The sequence below is a fragment of the Cherax quadricarinatus genome, unplaced genomic scaffold, assembly GCF_038502225.1.
Source record: "Cherax quadricarinatus isolate ZL_2023a unplaced genomic scaffold, ASM3850222v1 Contig1198, whole genome shotgun sequence".
NCBI classification, from domain to species: Eukaryota; Metazoa; Arthropoda; class Malacostraca; order Decapoda; family Parastacidae; genus Cherax; species Cherax quadricarinatus.
The window spans coordinates 30422-47500 of NW_027196224.1; the positions used below are offsets into that span (position 1 = coordinate 30422).

At 40.3% G+C, this 17079-nt stretch overlaps 1 protein-coding gene across 2 annotated transcripts in view; it reads left to right on the top strand.

Annotated features, from left to right (window-relative positions):
- The first annotated feature begins 6973 nt into the window (after positions 1-6973).
- LOC128688927 (uncharacterized) overlaps positions 6974-17079 on the top strand; it is a 27434-nt gene continuing 17328 nt past the window's right edge. The window contains exons 1-3 of one of the 2 annotated variants that reach the window (XM_070080894.1): positions 6974-7834; positions 10728-10936; positions 11234-11387. In XM_070080894.1, the coding sequence (XP_069936995.1) occupies positions 7747-7834; positions 10728-10936; positions 11234-11387 (451 nt within the window). In that variant the 5' untranslated portion in view covers positions 6974-7746. The remainder of the gene's footprint in view (positions 7835-10727; positions 10937-11233; positions 11388-17079) is intronic. The other variant, XM_070080895.1, reaches the window with a different exon arrangement.

Below are 17079 nucleotides of genomic sequence, written 5' to 3' on the forward strand. Positions count from 1 at the left end.
TTCCCCAATCTGGTAAGAATCAAATCACATTAATAAATCTAAATGGGGCCATGAAACGTCGACGAGCAATTACCTAATTCCTGAGCTTGCTACCATCTGCAGCTCATAAGACTGCCATCCCCACGAGCCCTTTTAGGGCGGGGCAGATGGCAGACCAGAGGCCTAGCTTCTCCCTACGAGCCCCGTGAGGGCGGGGAATGTGGCTAGGCCTGGGGACAGTTGGTCCCAAAGATGAGGGGGTACTTGTACCTCCTCCCATGGGAGACTTAAGTCTCGAGACACTCCCCAGATAGGGAACCAAGGCCGGGTCACCACTACTTGGAAAAGACCCGGGCCGGGAGAGTACCGGCGAATAAAAAAAAAAAAAAAAAAAAAACTAATTCCAAAGGAGAAGCTACTACTTGTACTAACTCCAGCCTCCTTCACAAACATATATAAAAAATTAAACCCCAGAAATCTTTCATTACTGAAAATATACCTTAGCCAAGAATAACTTAAATAAAACTTAATACTGTACTGCGAGGCCTGGTCATTGACCGTGGCGCGGGGGCGTTGACCCCCGGAACACCCTCCAGATGTACACACTCGTATATTAACACTTGCGAACTGTATACAAGCCGATATTCTCATCCCCAGTTAAATAAGTTACTGAACAAAGGAGACATGAAGTAAACAAAGCTGCAGGAACAGAGACCATAACAAATAAAAATATTTTTTACAGAATATTATTTCACGGGGAATAGACGGCCGGTGTTCAAATGAAATTTATTTTTTGATCTGGAGTAGAGAAGAACCAGGAGTTAAATATGAAAATCTCAGGTAACCAGACATGTAATTCACATTTCATCGATGGGATCAAAGATATAGAGAGAAAAGTAGCAAAGCTAAGATAGAAGGAGAGGGAAATACAAAGGCGACTACAGAACTAAGGGTAGAGTGGCAGGATACAGTTCACCATTAACCAGCAGCAACCAGGAGTAACTACCAACAACCAGGAGTAACAACCAACAACTATGAGTAACAACAACCAGGAGTAACAACCAACAACTAGGAGTAACAACAACAACCAGGAGTAACTACCAACAACCAGGAGTAACAACCAACAACTAGGAGTAACAACAACAACCAGGAGTATCAACCAACAACTAGGAGTAACAACAACAATCAGGAGTAACAACCAACAACCAGGAGTAACAACCAACAACTAGGAGTAACAACAACAACCAGGAGTAACAACCAACAACTAAGAGTAACAACAACAACCAGGAGTAACTACCAACAACCAGGAGTAGCAACCAACAACCAGGAGTAACAACAACCAGGAGTAACAACCAACAACCAGGAGTAACAACCAACAACCAGGAGTAACAACCAACAACCAGGAGTAACAACAACAACCAGGAGTAACTACCAACAACCAGGAGTAACAACCAACAACCAGGAGTAACAACCAACAACCAGGAGTAACAACCAACAACCAGGAGTAACTACCAACAACCAGGAGTAACAACCAACAACTAGGAGTAACAACCAACAACCAGGAGTAACAACAACCAGGAGTAACAACAACAACCAGGAGTAACTACCAACAACCAGGAGTAACTACCAACAACCAGGAGTAACAACCAACAACTAGGAGTAACAACAACAACCAGGAGTAACTACCAACAACCAGGAGTAGCAACCAACAACCAGGAGTAACAACAACAACCAGGAGTAACAACCAACAACCAGGAGTAACAACCAACAACCAGGAGTAACAAGCAACAACCAGGAGTAACAAGCAACAACCAGGAGTAACAACAACAACCAGGAGTAACTACCAACAACCAGGAGTAACAACCAACAACCAGGAGTAACAACCAACAACCAGGAGTAACAGCCAACAACCAGGAGTAACAACCAACAACCAGGAGTAACAACCAACAACCAGGAGTAACAACCAACAACCACGAGTAACAACCGACAACCAGGAGTAACAACCACGAGTAACAACAACGAGTAACAACCAACAACCAAGAGTAAAAATCAACAACCAGAAGTAACAACCAAGAGTAAAAACCAACAACCAGAAGTAACAACCAGCAACCAAGAGTAAAAACCAACAACCAGTAGTAACAACCAACAACCGCGAGTAACAACCAACAACCATGAGTAAAAACCATCAACCAGAAGTAATAACTAACAACCAAGAGTAAAAACCAACAACCAGAAGTAACAACCAAGAACCCACCATTCTCTTCAGCTTCTACCCAGACCCCTGCCCTAAAGGAGGCTCTTGATCGAAAGAACTGGACTTAGTCTCCCCCTCTCTTGAACTGAATCTGAATGCCTCTGAGGCGCTGTATAACCCTCACAGGTTCCGCGCTTCCTCGCAATTAAAACAAAATCAACCCAACCCCAGCGACCCTGGCTGGATTAAAATAACCATAAACCTCCGTTACTCTCATAACTGTAGGATCCAGGGATAGATCTACATGTTCAGTAATAACTCGCATGCAGACAGAAACTCAGGAGATTGATTGATCTGTATATTTCGACACCATCACCCCCCATTATTCTGGAATCCTCTTCAGCATGTGTACGTTTCTTTATTTATTTATTTATTTATTTATTTGAACATGATACAGGGAAGTACAAGGAATATAATTTTTAAAGTGCAGCATGCAAAATCCCCTTGTATGCAGAGCATTATGGGCAGGCTTAAAATAAACTTAAGATAAACTAAGCAATGGTATATTCAGTGGTACAAAAAATATTGTAAACAGATAACAATTTAGTACATGTGAGTATTACAAAGACAGGTCATATGGTCATTTACTGTGATGCTGTACATTCAGTAGAATGGAGTATTCTGTTGAGTAATGAAGTTAATAAGTAACAAAGTTTGATTGGGTCACAGGATGACATTTATGAGATACAATAATGAGAAACATTTATGAGATACAATTTATGAGATACTTATTCAGTATTTATTTAGTTTTGGGTGAGTAAGTGATTTTTGGGAAGAGACTTGAATTTATAAACAGACAGAGTTTCTTTTATATTCACAGGTAATGAATTCCAGATTTTAGGGCCTTTTATGTGCATTGAGTTTTTGCATAGCGTGAGAAGGACACGAGGAACATCAAAGAGTGATCTTTGCTTTGTGTTATGGTCATGTGTTCTGTTGAGGTTGGTAAGGAGACGTTTGAGGGAAGGGTTTATGTCAGAGTTAAGTGTTCTATGTATGTAGTAGGTGCAGTAATAAGTATGGATGTTTTGTATTGTGAGTAGGTTTAGAGTTTTGAATATTGGTGGAGTGTGCTGTCTGTAGTGGGAATTTGTTATCATTCTGACTGCAGCCTTTTGTTGGGTGATTAGTGGTCTGAGATGGTTTATTGTTGTTGACCCCCATGCACAAATTACATAGGTGAGATAGGGGTAAATAAGTGAGTGATATAGGGCCAGGAGGGCTGACTGTGGAACATAGTACCGTATCTTCGATAGTATGCCTACGGTCTTGGAATTTTGGGGGAAATTTGTTGTATATGTGTTTGAAATTTGAGTCTATTATCATCAAACACGTGTATCATCAGACATGTGTATCATCAAACGTGTATCATCAAACGTGTATCATCAAACATGTGTATCATCATACATGTGTATCATCAGACATGTGTATCATCAGACATGTGTATCATCAAACATGTGTATCATTAGACATGTGTATCATCAGACATGTGTATCATCAGACATGTGTATCATCAGACATGTGTATCATCAGACATGTGTATCATCAAACATGTGTATCATCAAACATCAATGCCTGACAAGTTAAGACCTATCTGAAGCTTTCAGAATGTGTATCCGGCATCCCTGTAATGTGGGCGCTGAATAACAATGTGAAGTTAGATTTTTACCTTAAGTCGTATTACTAATGTGTTCTTCTAATAAAAGGTTTTATGTAATGATTCAATTAAAGTAATTAATCAAGCTTGATTAAGCTTTTTTTTTCAATTTATAACTCGTCTGAGATTTTGTGGTCCTGTTTTATTTTTTAATCTATTTGCTCTGTGTTCATTGTTCCTGATGAATAATTAGGATTGACCTCTCCCTTCCGTACGATGTTTCTCTTGTAAATAATTGTTTTAGATAACCGACAAGTTGATAAATGAGACACTTGTGCAATATTTGGGAAGCTTTATTCTGGAAAAGTTTCACCAGCCACTGGCGTCTTCAGTCTAATGCAGAGAAAGGTGGAAGATGAGAAGTTTGAGGTAATCAGTCAGTGATCACCTCAAACTCCTCCTCATCTTCCACATTATTCTGCATTGGACTGAAGAAGGCACTGGCTAGCGAAACGTTTCCAGAATAAAGATACCCAGATGAGAAATGGTATGGTGATACGGACAGAATGTGAAAAAAGATACTTACATCCTGAGCTGTACGTAAATGTCTTTTTCCAGATACCCAAATGTTGCACAATATGTGGCTAACGCGACGGTCTAGAGTTTTGAGACTCTCTGATCGCGGGTTCTATCCCCGCCCGTGGTATGGTTTGTTTGCAATCGTGTCATTACGATTTCATGAGTCAATATGTTCGTCTTGTATTTCTCATCTTTCACTATGTATCTCACGCTTTGACCCTATATTTCCTCTCTAAATGCCCCTTCTATCCGTACTCTCAGGGCCTTTTAAAATGGCTACTGAACTTGGTGGTAAGATTTTTTGTGTTTACACTACACGCTAGAATTCAAAATATTTTTTTGAATGATTTCACTTTTTTTATTCTAATATATATTTTTAATTATTTTTATTTGATGAACATATAATGTCTCTGAAAAAAGTGCCTGAGCTTTCATTAAGCTCTCTTTTGAGATTGAACTTGGTGGAGCTTCTGCGATGAACTTGGTGGAGCTTCTGCTCCCTCAGTCCACTAACTATCCACTTTAACAAAACCAGTAATGACAAACAATAATCCCCCACCTCCTTCTCTCATTCATATACCCCTTCATTCCACCCCTCTTCCCCATCACTTTAAATCCATCTCATTATCTCTTTTTCCCTTGCGTTTCATATTCTTCCTCCCATACTCCCTGCTCTTCATCCTCCACCCCACAATCCTTTTCTCCTTCACTTCTTTGCTCTTCTTTAGCTATTCCTTCATTTTAAATCCCCGGCGTGATCTTCCTACCACTCTTCCCTGATCACTCCTCCTCTTTGGCTCATTTCCTCTTCTCTTTTCCATTACCAACCTTATCATTTTCCTTCTGACTTCTCCTCCCATACTATCAGCACCATTCACTTATCCCAGAAACCTGAAACCAATCCTAATGCCTAAGACAGAACTAGACATCTAAGAACCAAGAAACGACAGTATGAAACAAACTCTTATAAAGACAGTATGAACAGAAACTCATAAAAACAGAAAAGGGTTGAAGTGAGAAACCTTTCTGAGAAAATAACTACTGTATCACTCTTAGGAAGGCACCTTAGTGATAACAGAGTGACCTTTAAAGGTGTGACACTGAATGGTAAAGAGCCTGCAGAGTTTTGGGGAAATAAAGATACCCAGATGTGCAACATCTGGGTATCTTTATTTGTAGACGTTTCGCCAATCAGTGGCTTTATTAATACAATACAAGGACATGATGTGAAGAATTATATACGTAAGATGAGGCAATTAGTCCCTCAGCTTAGGGACTGATTAACTTAATCTTAACTCAAACTTATCAAAAATGGAACTCTAGACAAATGATAAGCGATTCTGTGGTAGAGATTATGCAAGAGTATGCAAGAATGAAATACTTTGTACGTGGAACCTAATAAAAAAAATACTCTGGATGGTCAGACAGCCGTGAGATGATGGAGAGCCTATCCAGAATGAATCTTCAATGAAAAGGCAAAACGTAGTTTTTGGTTTAAGAGAGCTGGAGAGAAGGCAAAAGGAGAAACAAACGAACATGGGAAATGCATATCACAGAAGACAAAAAAAAATGGGTAGGAATCGGAAGATGACAGAGAGAAATGCAAAGAAATGGGCAAAAGGTTTTATGAGGTATTAATTACTGAGGAGGCAGAGGAAACAGTGACGTTGCCAAAATAGCAGACGCAAAAAAGGGCCGTTCAACAGAAGCTAGACAGGCAAGAAGGTCATAAGCTTCTGAAAGAGCTGAATACAACAAAAACTGTGGGATATACACAAAAATTCTTATTGTAATAATTGTATACATCTCTCATGTTCATGGACAGCAAGGGCACACATCAGCAGAACAGCGTCATCAGCATATGCAATCAAAGGAACCTTGGGAATTATTAGGACACCACATACGTACTACTTATGTCAGGCGAATCATAGAGCACCCAGCACTTACTTTGATCCCAAATTTAATCATGCATGAAAAGAAGTAATAGAAAGTACTTAGATTCACAACAAGACTGGTCCTGGAGCTGAAAGAGCTGAGATACTGGGGAAGACTGAAAGATATGAACCAGACAGCTTTAAAGACGAAGACAAGCGAAGACATAACATTACTGTGCAACATACTCAGAGGATTTGTTAGGATGGACAAGGACAAGCTGCTGAAAAAAGGTCGGGATCGATAACAAAAAATCATGCTGTTCTAAATGTTGAATGCCTTTTTAAAATATGGTTTGAGAAAGAGATAAAGGTAGTGAGTAGCAGGAAACCAAACTAGGAAACACGTGTGGAAACTGAGGAGACAAAAGATCCATAGAGATGTTAGTCTGGACTTCTGAGACTTACTGATCGCGAGTTCTAACCCCGCCCGTGGTATGGTTTGGTTTACTTAGCTAACTTCGGTGTGGTAGAAACATTGAATAAATCAGAAGATGAAGTGGAGGAGGCAAATTATGTATACAGCTTCATGAATAAGTATGAAACGTTTTTAAAGACCAGAATTCAGAAACGGAGGCTCTGTTAGGAGCTAATAATCGAGGCCAACAAAAGTTACTCGGTGAGTACACGCAAAACAGATGAGTCTGCCAGGATTAAAAATCTGAGTCATCCAATTCCTCCAGATTTTGGTTGCGCCATTTCCGGTAAGTTTTGTTTAGATCTCTATAGGTTTTCTTGGACAATATATAATATTTTAATGTGTCCCTGTACTTGACAATGCACTTTACATTTCATTAATCTTAAACTCCATTAAGTTGAACTACAAAAGATGCTTGTAAAAACCTTAGTCAAAAGTGACAGTATTTTGTAGTTTATTGATCCCGACACTTTCTCCATAAATTTATATATGGAACACTCTATTTTGATGAACACTGTATCTAATAATTTCTATTTGCACATCCTACGTCATTCCCATTCTCTTTCTGTTCGTTTCCGATAAAAAAAATGCAGACATTGGCTGGTATCCGGCTTCTCCAGGCTTCACTTCTGTCAGGCGTGTGGTGAGACAGTGGCACTCAGACAGGCGCTCTGAGTGATGTAGTTGTCTGTTGCAGCGTGAAGTCCACTCAGACAGGCGCTCTGAGTGATGTAACGTTGCAGTGTAACGTCCATTGTTATTATTTTTTTACGTGAAGCGCTAACTCTGTGCAAGTTATTTAGAACAGATGGACGAAAGCTCGAAAGTCCTTCTGTTAATCGAGAGATGTAAACTCTAGGTTCGCAGAGGTGATTCTCCTACTTAAGGGACAGACGCTGCTGGTGGTGTTGAAGAATCACAGTAGCCGACGTAGCAGCTGGTGGAATTCTTGGAAGTCACTAGTGAAGAAAGAACAACGTCTCAAGTCATGGCTTTAAACAGTGTTTTGAAAGTTGTCACTATCTGGCTTGTCGGCTTCACCCATCTTACTTCAGGCCACAAGAATGATTATAAAGGTAATGTGTACTTAATTCAATATAATGTATGTTGCATTTATAATATATAGTACACGATATTGATTAGTGTGGTGAAGGTAATACTGACAAAGCAATCAGTGTGACTAAGTAATTTATAGTAATTATTATGGTAAAATAATACTTAGACTATATAAAAAGATGAATTATGAAAGCAAACATTATCACTTCAGAGCCAAACTTTAGCAGTTTGACAGCCAACCCCCTCAAGGAAGGTTCCTTGATGTTGGTGAGGGGCTCTTGATTTAGGGAATTGGATTTGTGCTCCAGTTCCCCGAATTAAGCCTGAATGCCTTCCACATCCCCTCCCTAGGCGCTGTATAATCCTCTGGGTTTAGCGCTTCCCCCTTGATTATAATAATAATAATGACAGCCAACATAATTTTAATAAGATCACTTGCGAGTTAGTTGAGGAAAAATTCCTCAACCCGCGTTAAGACCCACTCAAATTAATTTGAATACTGATACGTTCACTAGTGTTGAAAGATATTACTGAAACGTCCACTGTTGTTGCAAGGTATTACTGAAACAGTAGCTACAGTTTTATTTACTTTCACGTCATGGACAATCCTTGTTTGAAAAGTTTATAAAAACTTGTTGATAATGCGAAGTATCAACATGATGAATAATACACATGTGCAACACTTGAGAATCTTTATCGCCGAAATGCTTCGCTCGATCAGCAAGCATCTTCAGTCAGATAAAGGCCAATATAATAATGAAGACAGTATAAGGAGTACTTGTGAGGTGATCAGTCCCTTACTCTCGATAGGTGATCAGTCCTTCAGCCTAAGGATGAGGGACCGACCACCTTCAGTTTCGCCTATCGAAGTAGCTTGTTACGTGGGCGAAACGTTTCTGCAAATACATACCAAAGTGTTGCACATGTGTTTTATTCCTCAGATGCGTTAATTAATGCTGTAAAAAAAGAGACGGTGTGTGTGTTTTTTTAATACTAACAAGCAAGTATCTGTCATTACTTATACAAATACATTATTGATAAAATTGAAAACTATCGCCTCTCTTTGTGTTATTTTCCTGAGCAACACTGAAATCTATAGAAAACACAAAATATTAATGATGGTCGGTGCACCTGCAGTTGGTTCCTGGCTCATCGATCTCCCTGTCCCATTCTTCGACCAGGCCTCCTGGTTGACATCCCGGTTAATCAGGCTGTTAGTGCTTATAGCTTGTTTCATTAACTACAGCGCGACTTTCAAGTTTATGTTTTATCTTCAGTTACTTAAAGACTATATTCGTGAAAATTTTGAAATGATGTCCGAGTCTAGATGTTGCCTAAATCGCATGTTAACTCTCGTGATAATTTCTCACTTTTACCATTTTTCATGATTATAGAGTTCCGTGAACCTTTATCCGCGTCGAGTGCATGACTAAGCTATCAGTAGTTTCTTAGGAAAGCAATGGGGTTATTTATTTATGTCTATATATCAATTCGCGTGCATAGTTTTATGTGTCCACACTATTTACATAGTAAATCCTTCAAGCCAGACCCTTCCACTCATCTATAATGCTCTGAAATCCTCTCTCACATCCTAGTTCAGAAACCAACACATCCTTCTCATATGTCGCACTTTCACATACTATTTCCAGCTCGTTTCTAAGTCAGGGTGGGTTAAGTTACGTTGGATTAGGCTAGGTTAGGGTAGGTTGGATTAGGGTAGGCTAGATTTAGTTGGGTTAGGTTAGATTACAGTAGGTTGTACTAGGTTAAGTTAAATATTGCTGTGGCATTGTAGTGAAGCAGAGATATCTTGACGTCTGACACTCACACTGTTTATCATACCATATCCTCACCTATTTGTATACTGCTCTGTTTTTTCTTTAAGGGGAAACTGTAGTATTATTTTAATGTTCAATTCAGAGCTTAAAACCTGTTATCTTACACCAGCTACTTTCAAAGTCCCGTATTATCTCAGATATACTGCCACATCCAACAGTTTACAAACACTATGGTACCTATTTAAATTTAGTTGAACAGTGGCATGGAGAACTACCCATACACCTACTTCCTCCTGATAAAACTCAGTTGGGCTGTGATGAGCCGAGTAATCTGACAGGTAAATTAAGGTTACCTGCGTCGGACACTGAATTAATGTACACTATTGTATGTTACTTTGTTGTCTCTAAGTCTCTTAAGTAAGACGATTTTTTTTTTTATTACAAATTATGATAGTTACACTGGAATTTGGAACCTAGTCACCCCTCAAGGAAGGTTCCTTGATGTTGGTGAGGGGCTCTTGATTTAGGGAATTGGATCTGTGCTCCAGTTCCCCGAATTAAGCCTAAATGCCTTCCACATCCCCCCCCCCAGGCGCTGTATAATCCTCCGGGTTTAGCGCTTCCCCCTTGATTATAATAATAATAATGGAACCTAGTCAAAATAATATTAATAAAAATGATAATAATAAAATCAATAATAATAATAATAATAATAATAAAAATAAAATAATAATAATAATAAAATAATAATAATAATTTAAATAATAATTACAACAATAAAATCGTGATGATGATAATAATAATAGTAATAATAATATTTTAAATAATAATTACAACAATAAAATCGTGATAATAATATCAACAATAACATTATTTATTACAATAATAATAGTAAAACAATAATAAAATGAATAATAATTATTATAAAATAATAAGAATAGTAATAGTAAAATAATGCTAATGATAATAAAAATAATAAAAATGAATAATAACCCCTAATAAAAGTAATAATAAAATAATAATAATAATAATCTCAGCAAAAGTGTTAAACGTGCCACGAAGTTCACAAAATAATTTTCAGTTAACAATTCACTTTTTCGTTAATTTTACCATCAACTTTTTTTTTTTTTTGCAGGATGTATCACAGAGAACCTTTCAGAAGTTGTGAAGGCAATACGCATCACTAACAACAACAACAACCACCACCAGAGTTGGGTCAAGCCTCTGACAACACATGCACACCTAGACGTGGCATATATTACTCCACAAGGAACATATAATATTATGTGTACAGTTCACTTTAACATCCCAGACGTCCGGCACAACTTTATTATAACTCTCTCAGTCAGTACATAGTTTTTATGTTGTAGTTTTAACAGTTAAATGTAGAAAATGTTTGTTGTCATGATGAATAATGTTTAATTATGTTGTGTATTTATATATGAAGAAAAAATATCATTTACGCTTCGATAATATTCCTTCGATTTATTTCTTTTTGCCATTTTCCCATACATATTTTCAACTTATTTTTTATTTCTTTTTTTCCGGGCTGCTTCTTTTTTTTCTGAACATTAATTTTACCATATTAACGAAATAAATAATGCATAATTTATTTTTAAATAAAATAATATACGATTGCAGGTTGATGATAAAACCTTCACAAATATCACCGTGTTGGTCCCGGAGCTGGGTAACAACTGTAGCAAAACGTTCACTATATCCCACCAAACACTTTACCTCAGGAGCTACAACAACACTGTACAGTGGACCAACTGCACGACTGATAACACCACAGGTGAGGTTTGTTGTCACTCACACACACACACACACACACACACACACACACACACACACACACACACACACACACACACACACACACACACACACACACACACACACACACACACACACACACACACACACACACACAAGACGGGCTAGGAGGGTAAAGGATCCCTCGAAACCGGTAGCATGCATGTCGGAGCCTAGAAGTTTTCCTACCTGGAGTTTGCGTGGAGAGTATTCAGAAGGTCAACGCCCTCGCGGTTCCGGTCCCAGACCAGGCCTCCTCGTGGATGGCCTGATTAGCTGGATTGTGGTAAGCACCATAGTCTGGCTGATCAGGGACTGACTTGAGAAACTTGTCTAGTTCTTTCTTGAAGACAACCATGGGTCTATACGTAATGTAAGAAGTTAGGACACTGAAAAGCCGAGGATTCGAACCCATGTCGTTATGGCACACCTCATGGTGAGCGAAAACCACACATGACGTTCAAACCCACAGGACTCCGCAATCCTACAAGAATGACGCACCCAGCAGGACTAGGTGTTTTACGATCATCCGAGGACATACGGTGGTGTGGGTGCCTTTGAGCTAATCTCATTCTACTCCCCCTTTGGTAAGGCACCCACACCACCGTATGTCCTCGAATGACGGTAAAACACCTAGCTCTGCTATGTGCGTCATTCTTGTAGGATTGCGTGGTCCCGTGGGTTAGAACGTCATGTGTGATTTTCGCTTACCATGAGGTGGGCCAAAACGACATGGGTTCGAATCCTCGGCTAGTCGCATTGTTGTTATTGATTAATACCACTCGTTCGTGGTTATAATATATATATATATATATATATATATATATATATATTATATGAGGTATAATATAAATTCAGTATATATTATGCTGTCTGTTTTATGTTCATATGTATACTGTGGTTTGTACGTTGGACTGAGTGCATCCAGCAGTATCTGCCTCGTTGATTTAGCCCTGATCCACCGGGAGGCCTACCTGGAGGGTATTCCGGGATCAACGCCCCCGCGGTCCTGCCCATGACATGGCCTCCCGGTGGGTCAGGGACTGATCATCTAGGCTGTTACTTCTGGTCACACGTAGTCCAATGTATGAACCACATCCCGGCTAGTCCGGCACTGACTTCAGGCATCTGTCCAGCTCCCTCTTGAAGACAACCAGGGGTCTATTGATAATGCCCCTTATGGCTGGTGGGAGACTGTTGAACAGTCTTGGGCCTCAGACATTTACTGTGTTTTCTCTTAGTGTACTAATGGCGCCCATACTTTTCACTGGGGGTATATTGCATCGCCTCCCAAGTCTTTTGCTTTCATAGGGAGTGATTTCTGTGTGCAGGATTTTCCAGGTGTAGATTATGATGTATCTCGCCTGCTCTTCAGTGAGTACAAGTCAAGTGCTTCCAAGCGTTATTAAGGTATTTGACGAAACTTATATGTGCAGTAAAAGTTCTCTGTACATTCTCTAGATCTGCGATTTCACCTGCCTTGATTGGAGATGATGTGGGCCGCGGTGGCGTTGATCCTCAGTGCACCCTCCATATAAACTCCTGATGCCTCAGCAGTACATTGTACTGACTAGACTGAGTCTTAGTCAGCAGCAGATTAATTCCCAGCAGTGCAGTGTACTGATAATATAGGAAGCATCACTTGAGAGAAGAAAAACTTTCGGTATTCATTTGACCCCCTTTTCCTCACCCACCCACCGCCGTCGAAGAGACCAACTGCTACAGTTAAAACCGTGCAGGAGGCGGTCTGTATTATTGTTCCCATGGAAGAGACCCCACACCAAAAGTTTCCGCCCGGATGAGGCTGAGGGTGGGACTAAGATCGGTGAAATGAAAGTAAGAGGCTTGGTAGACGGTGAAAATACCTCCAGTGTAAAGCAGGGGTGCAGTGAGTACACTGAGGTGAAACTCTTTTTGTCCTCTTTTCTAACGTACGGGGGATACCAGTAGACCCCGGGTTGTCTTCAAAAAAGAACTGGATAAGCTTCTCACGTCAGTGCCTGATCAGCCGGGCTGTGGTGCTTATGTTGGACTTCTTGCAGTTAGCACTAACAGACTGGTTAATCAGGCCGGGCCGCGAAAGCACTGATGGGTGAAATTGAGGAAGAGGAACAGTCGAAGGAAAAGGTGGTGGTTGATGTCCAGGAGAAAGAAGGAGCTGGTGGAGAAGGCTGTGTTGGTGACAGTGGTGACAGCAACAGCAGCAGCAGCATCAGCAGATTGGAGCAGGAGAGTGGTGAAGGGATTACGGTAAAATAATAATAATAATAATATAATAGGAGACTCAAGGGCGTTAAGACCTGTTGTTCACAGCTGTTGATAACTCAGCCTCTTACCACCTCGCTAAGAAAATAAATGCATCAATTACCTTGATTACAACAATTACATGTATGCATCGGCTATTACCAGACCACATGAAATTACGTCAATTAAGAAGGGTTATCTCGGCAAGAAAACAGTTTGTCTGTGAGAATAGCAACGAATAAATGTGAGGAGAATAAAAGAGGAGAAATAGTCCTGCTGGCCAGATTCGTAGGCAGCATCTGGTGGACCACTGCAGCTCAGTCTGGCTCAGATTTTGACTTCATTAATCTGTTGCCGATTCAGGGTTCCCTGGGGACTGTCCTTAACCTCCCGACACCCACCCCTTCCCTTAAAAAAAAAGTATTGAAGTCTTCCACTCCTGGCTGGAATATGATTGACTTGACAGTGATGTATATCTACCTTTTGATTTCACTGTTGTAGAAAGTAGGGAAGAAGTACACTGCAGTGGCACCCAGTTTTGTTTATTAAGAATACATCGGAGGAGGAGGCGAGGGAAACCAGTAGAGTCCCTGATAATAGCAATATGAACAAAATACCAATTCAGATTAGGATAAATCAGTGGAAAATGATTATTCAGTCTCAGAAGTTTACATGGAGAGGGTTTCGGGGGTCAACGCCCCCGCGGCCCGGTCTGAGACCAGGCCTCATAGTGAATAAGGGTCTGATCAACCAGGCTGTTACTGCTGGCCGCACGCAAGCTGACGTACGAACCACAGCCCGGTTGGTCAGTTACTGACTTTAGGTGCCTGTCCAGTGCCTTCTTGAAGACAGCCAAGGGTCTATTGGTAATCCCCCTTATGTATGATGGGAGGCAATTGAACAGTCTTGGGGCCCGAACACTTATTGTGTTGTCTCTCAGTGTACTCGTGGCGCCCCTGCTTTTCATACAAATGAACACAAATTACATAACCTCAAATATAAACATTGAGTTTTTTTTTTATAGAGGAAGAAAGAAGTGGCCTTGGTCCAGACTTTGATAGTGATACTGCCCAGGGTTCTGGGGGAAACTGTAGACCTACGAAGGGAAATTTGTCAAATCAAACGGAAGAAATCGGAGAAAAGTAATTGTGAAAACCCAGATGCACTCACAAGCAGCACAGGAATTACCACTGACAGTTCAAATGACACAGCAGAAGCTGGTACAAAATCAAATAGAAATGTATTGGTACTATGCCTGCGGCGTTTGCAAATATGAGCAGCTCGTGTGTAAGAAATGTAGGGAACGAGGCGAGTTAGATCACTTGAACATCAAATCGAACATGTTCATTACAACTATTCAGACAACATAGCTTTTTTAGTGCATAGAAGTAAAAAAAAAAAAGAATAACGTTTCACCACTTAGGTGCTATGTTGGACTGGAAACAAAGTCAATGGGTGCCACAAATGTAACATAATTTATTTTTTCCAAACTGGTGTTAAACCAAGCAACAAGAACAAAATACCTTGTATTAGTGGACTCCTCACCGAGTCAGATGCAATGTTTGAAGCGTTCACAAAGACACACACTAAGGGCTGCTCTAACAACAAATATGCATACCTGAGTGGAACCTGTTTAGGCTCTACAATGAAGCTAACAAGAAGAGAGTGATCTGTGTATTAGAGTAGCTAATTTGCACTGAGCTGCTTAACATCACAAGTGAAATAGTCGAGGTTTTAGCAGTGAAAATTGAAAATAAAAAATTAGCTATTGTCTTTGTATATCAATTACCTGATATAACCTCCCAGTAGTGTAAATAAGAGATCAGCTGTGAAAAATTTAACACCGTCTTGAAGACCTTCAAAATCCGTCCCAGTTATTTTCCTGCTTGGTGATTTCAGTTTGTAACTAAAAATATACGAATTTAACAATTGTTAGATTAGCAGAGAATTTTCACGAGACATTTTTTATGAAGTCAAATACAAATGAACCATTAAGGCAGCGTAAGTCAGCAGTTAGTAGAATCGATCACAGAGGAAAATACCCAAATAATGGGGGATTTGGTGTGGAACATAACGATGTCAAACACTGCAAACTTGGACCTCATTGAATTTCAGACCTGTATACACACTGGACTTAAGCAAGCCAACGCACTCGAGAGGATGTATTCATCGAATTCAATTTCAACAATAAATGCATTAACTACGACCAAAAAAATGACCTTGCTAAAATAAGCTGGGGGAAATAGCATGAATAGAATGGATTTAAACTAGTGTCTCGAGAGGATGAGCTCAATGGCACCAGAAGTATGCTCCACACACATGCCATTAAGAAAGAAGAGAAGATGCTACATAGAGAGTGAGACGCTCACACTACAGGTGAAGGCCAAGAATCACAGCTAAGGAGTTTGTTTGTTGCGATTTCTTATCTTATGCTTCGTTGGCATATTTATCTCTTACCATTTTCGCGTTCTGTCTTGATAGTCATTTTTATTACCACCACCCCCATCAGACACAAGTGTTATGCGTTACCGCCACCACCACTAGACATAAACAGTACATCACCAGTCAGTATCACCACCACCACACCAACAGTTGTTTTCACCAGCATTAGCAGTTTTAGTCACCACTACTACCTTCATTTTTCACCACCACCTCTAACCATTACTATTGCTTACCTCCATCAGTGTTATCACTATCACCACCAACTTTACCAGCCATAGTTACAACCACCCAGAAGTCATAATCACCACCCACCACCAGCACCGACACCACCTTCATACTCATCACTAATACTTCATCAAGACAACACTCAAGGTCTTGGCAAGTCTCAAAATTACAGCCATCACTCCCATTAAGAAGACCGTTGCCATCGTTATCGCAGCCACCATCATCGTATGAGCTGGCCGTTATCATCAACTTGGGTCGTTTGACAGGGTATGCACACTGAGGGTGTTACTACCTCCACGTACACCTGCCTCCAGAATTACTATCCGCACCACCATCAATACAACCACCACCACAACCACCACCAACACACACACACACACACACACACACACACACACACACACACACACACACACACACACACACACACACACACACACACACACACACACAGACCAAGAGTTGTTATCCAACCAAATCTGAGGTTTACCAACACCCGGCCCTGGGACGCCACCCACTACAGTCAACTAACACCCAGGTACCTACTTACTGCTAGGTGAACAAGGACAGCAGGTGTAAGGTAACATGCCCAACATTTCTACCCGTGCCGGAGATCGAACAGCGGACCCTCGGTATGTGAGCTTAATTAAATATACTCTGTTAGCTCAGATGGTTGCCCTAGATAATGACACAGTAGGTGAGAGATGGTTGACAAATGTGGGAGGTGGGGTGATAGATGGATGACAAGTGTAGTGAGTAGG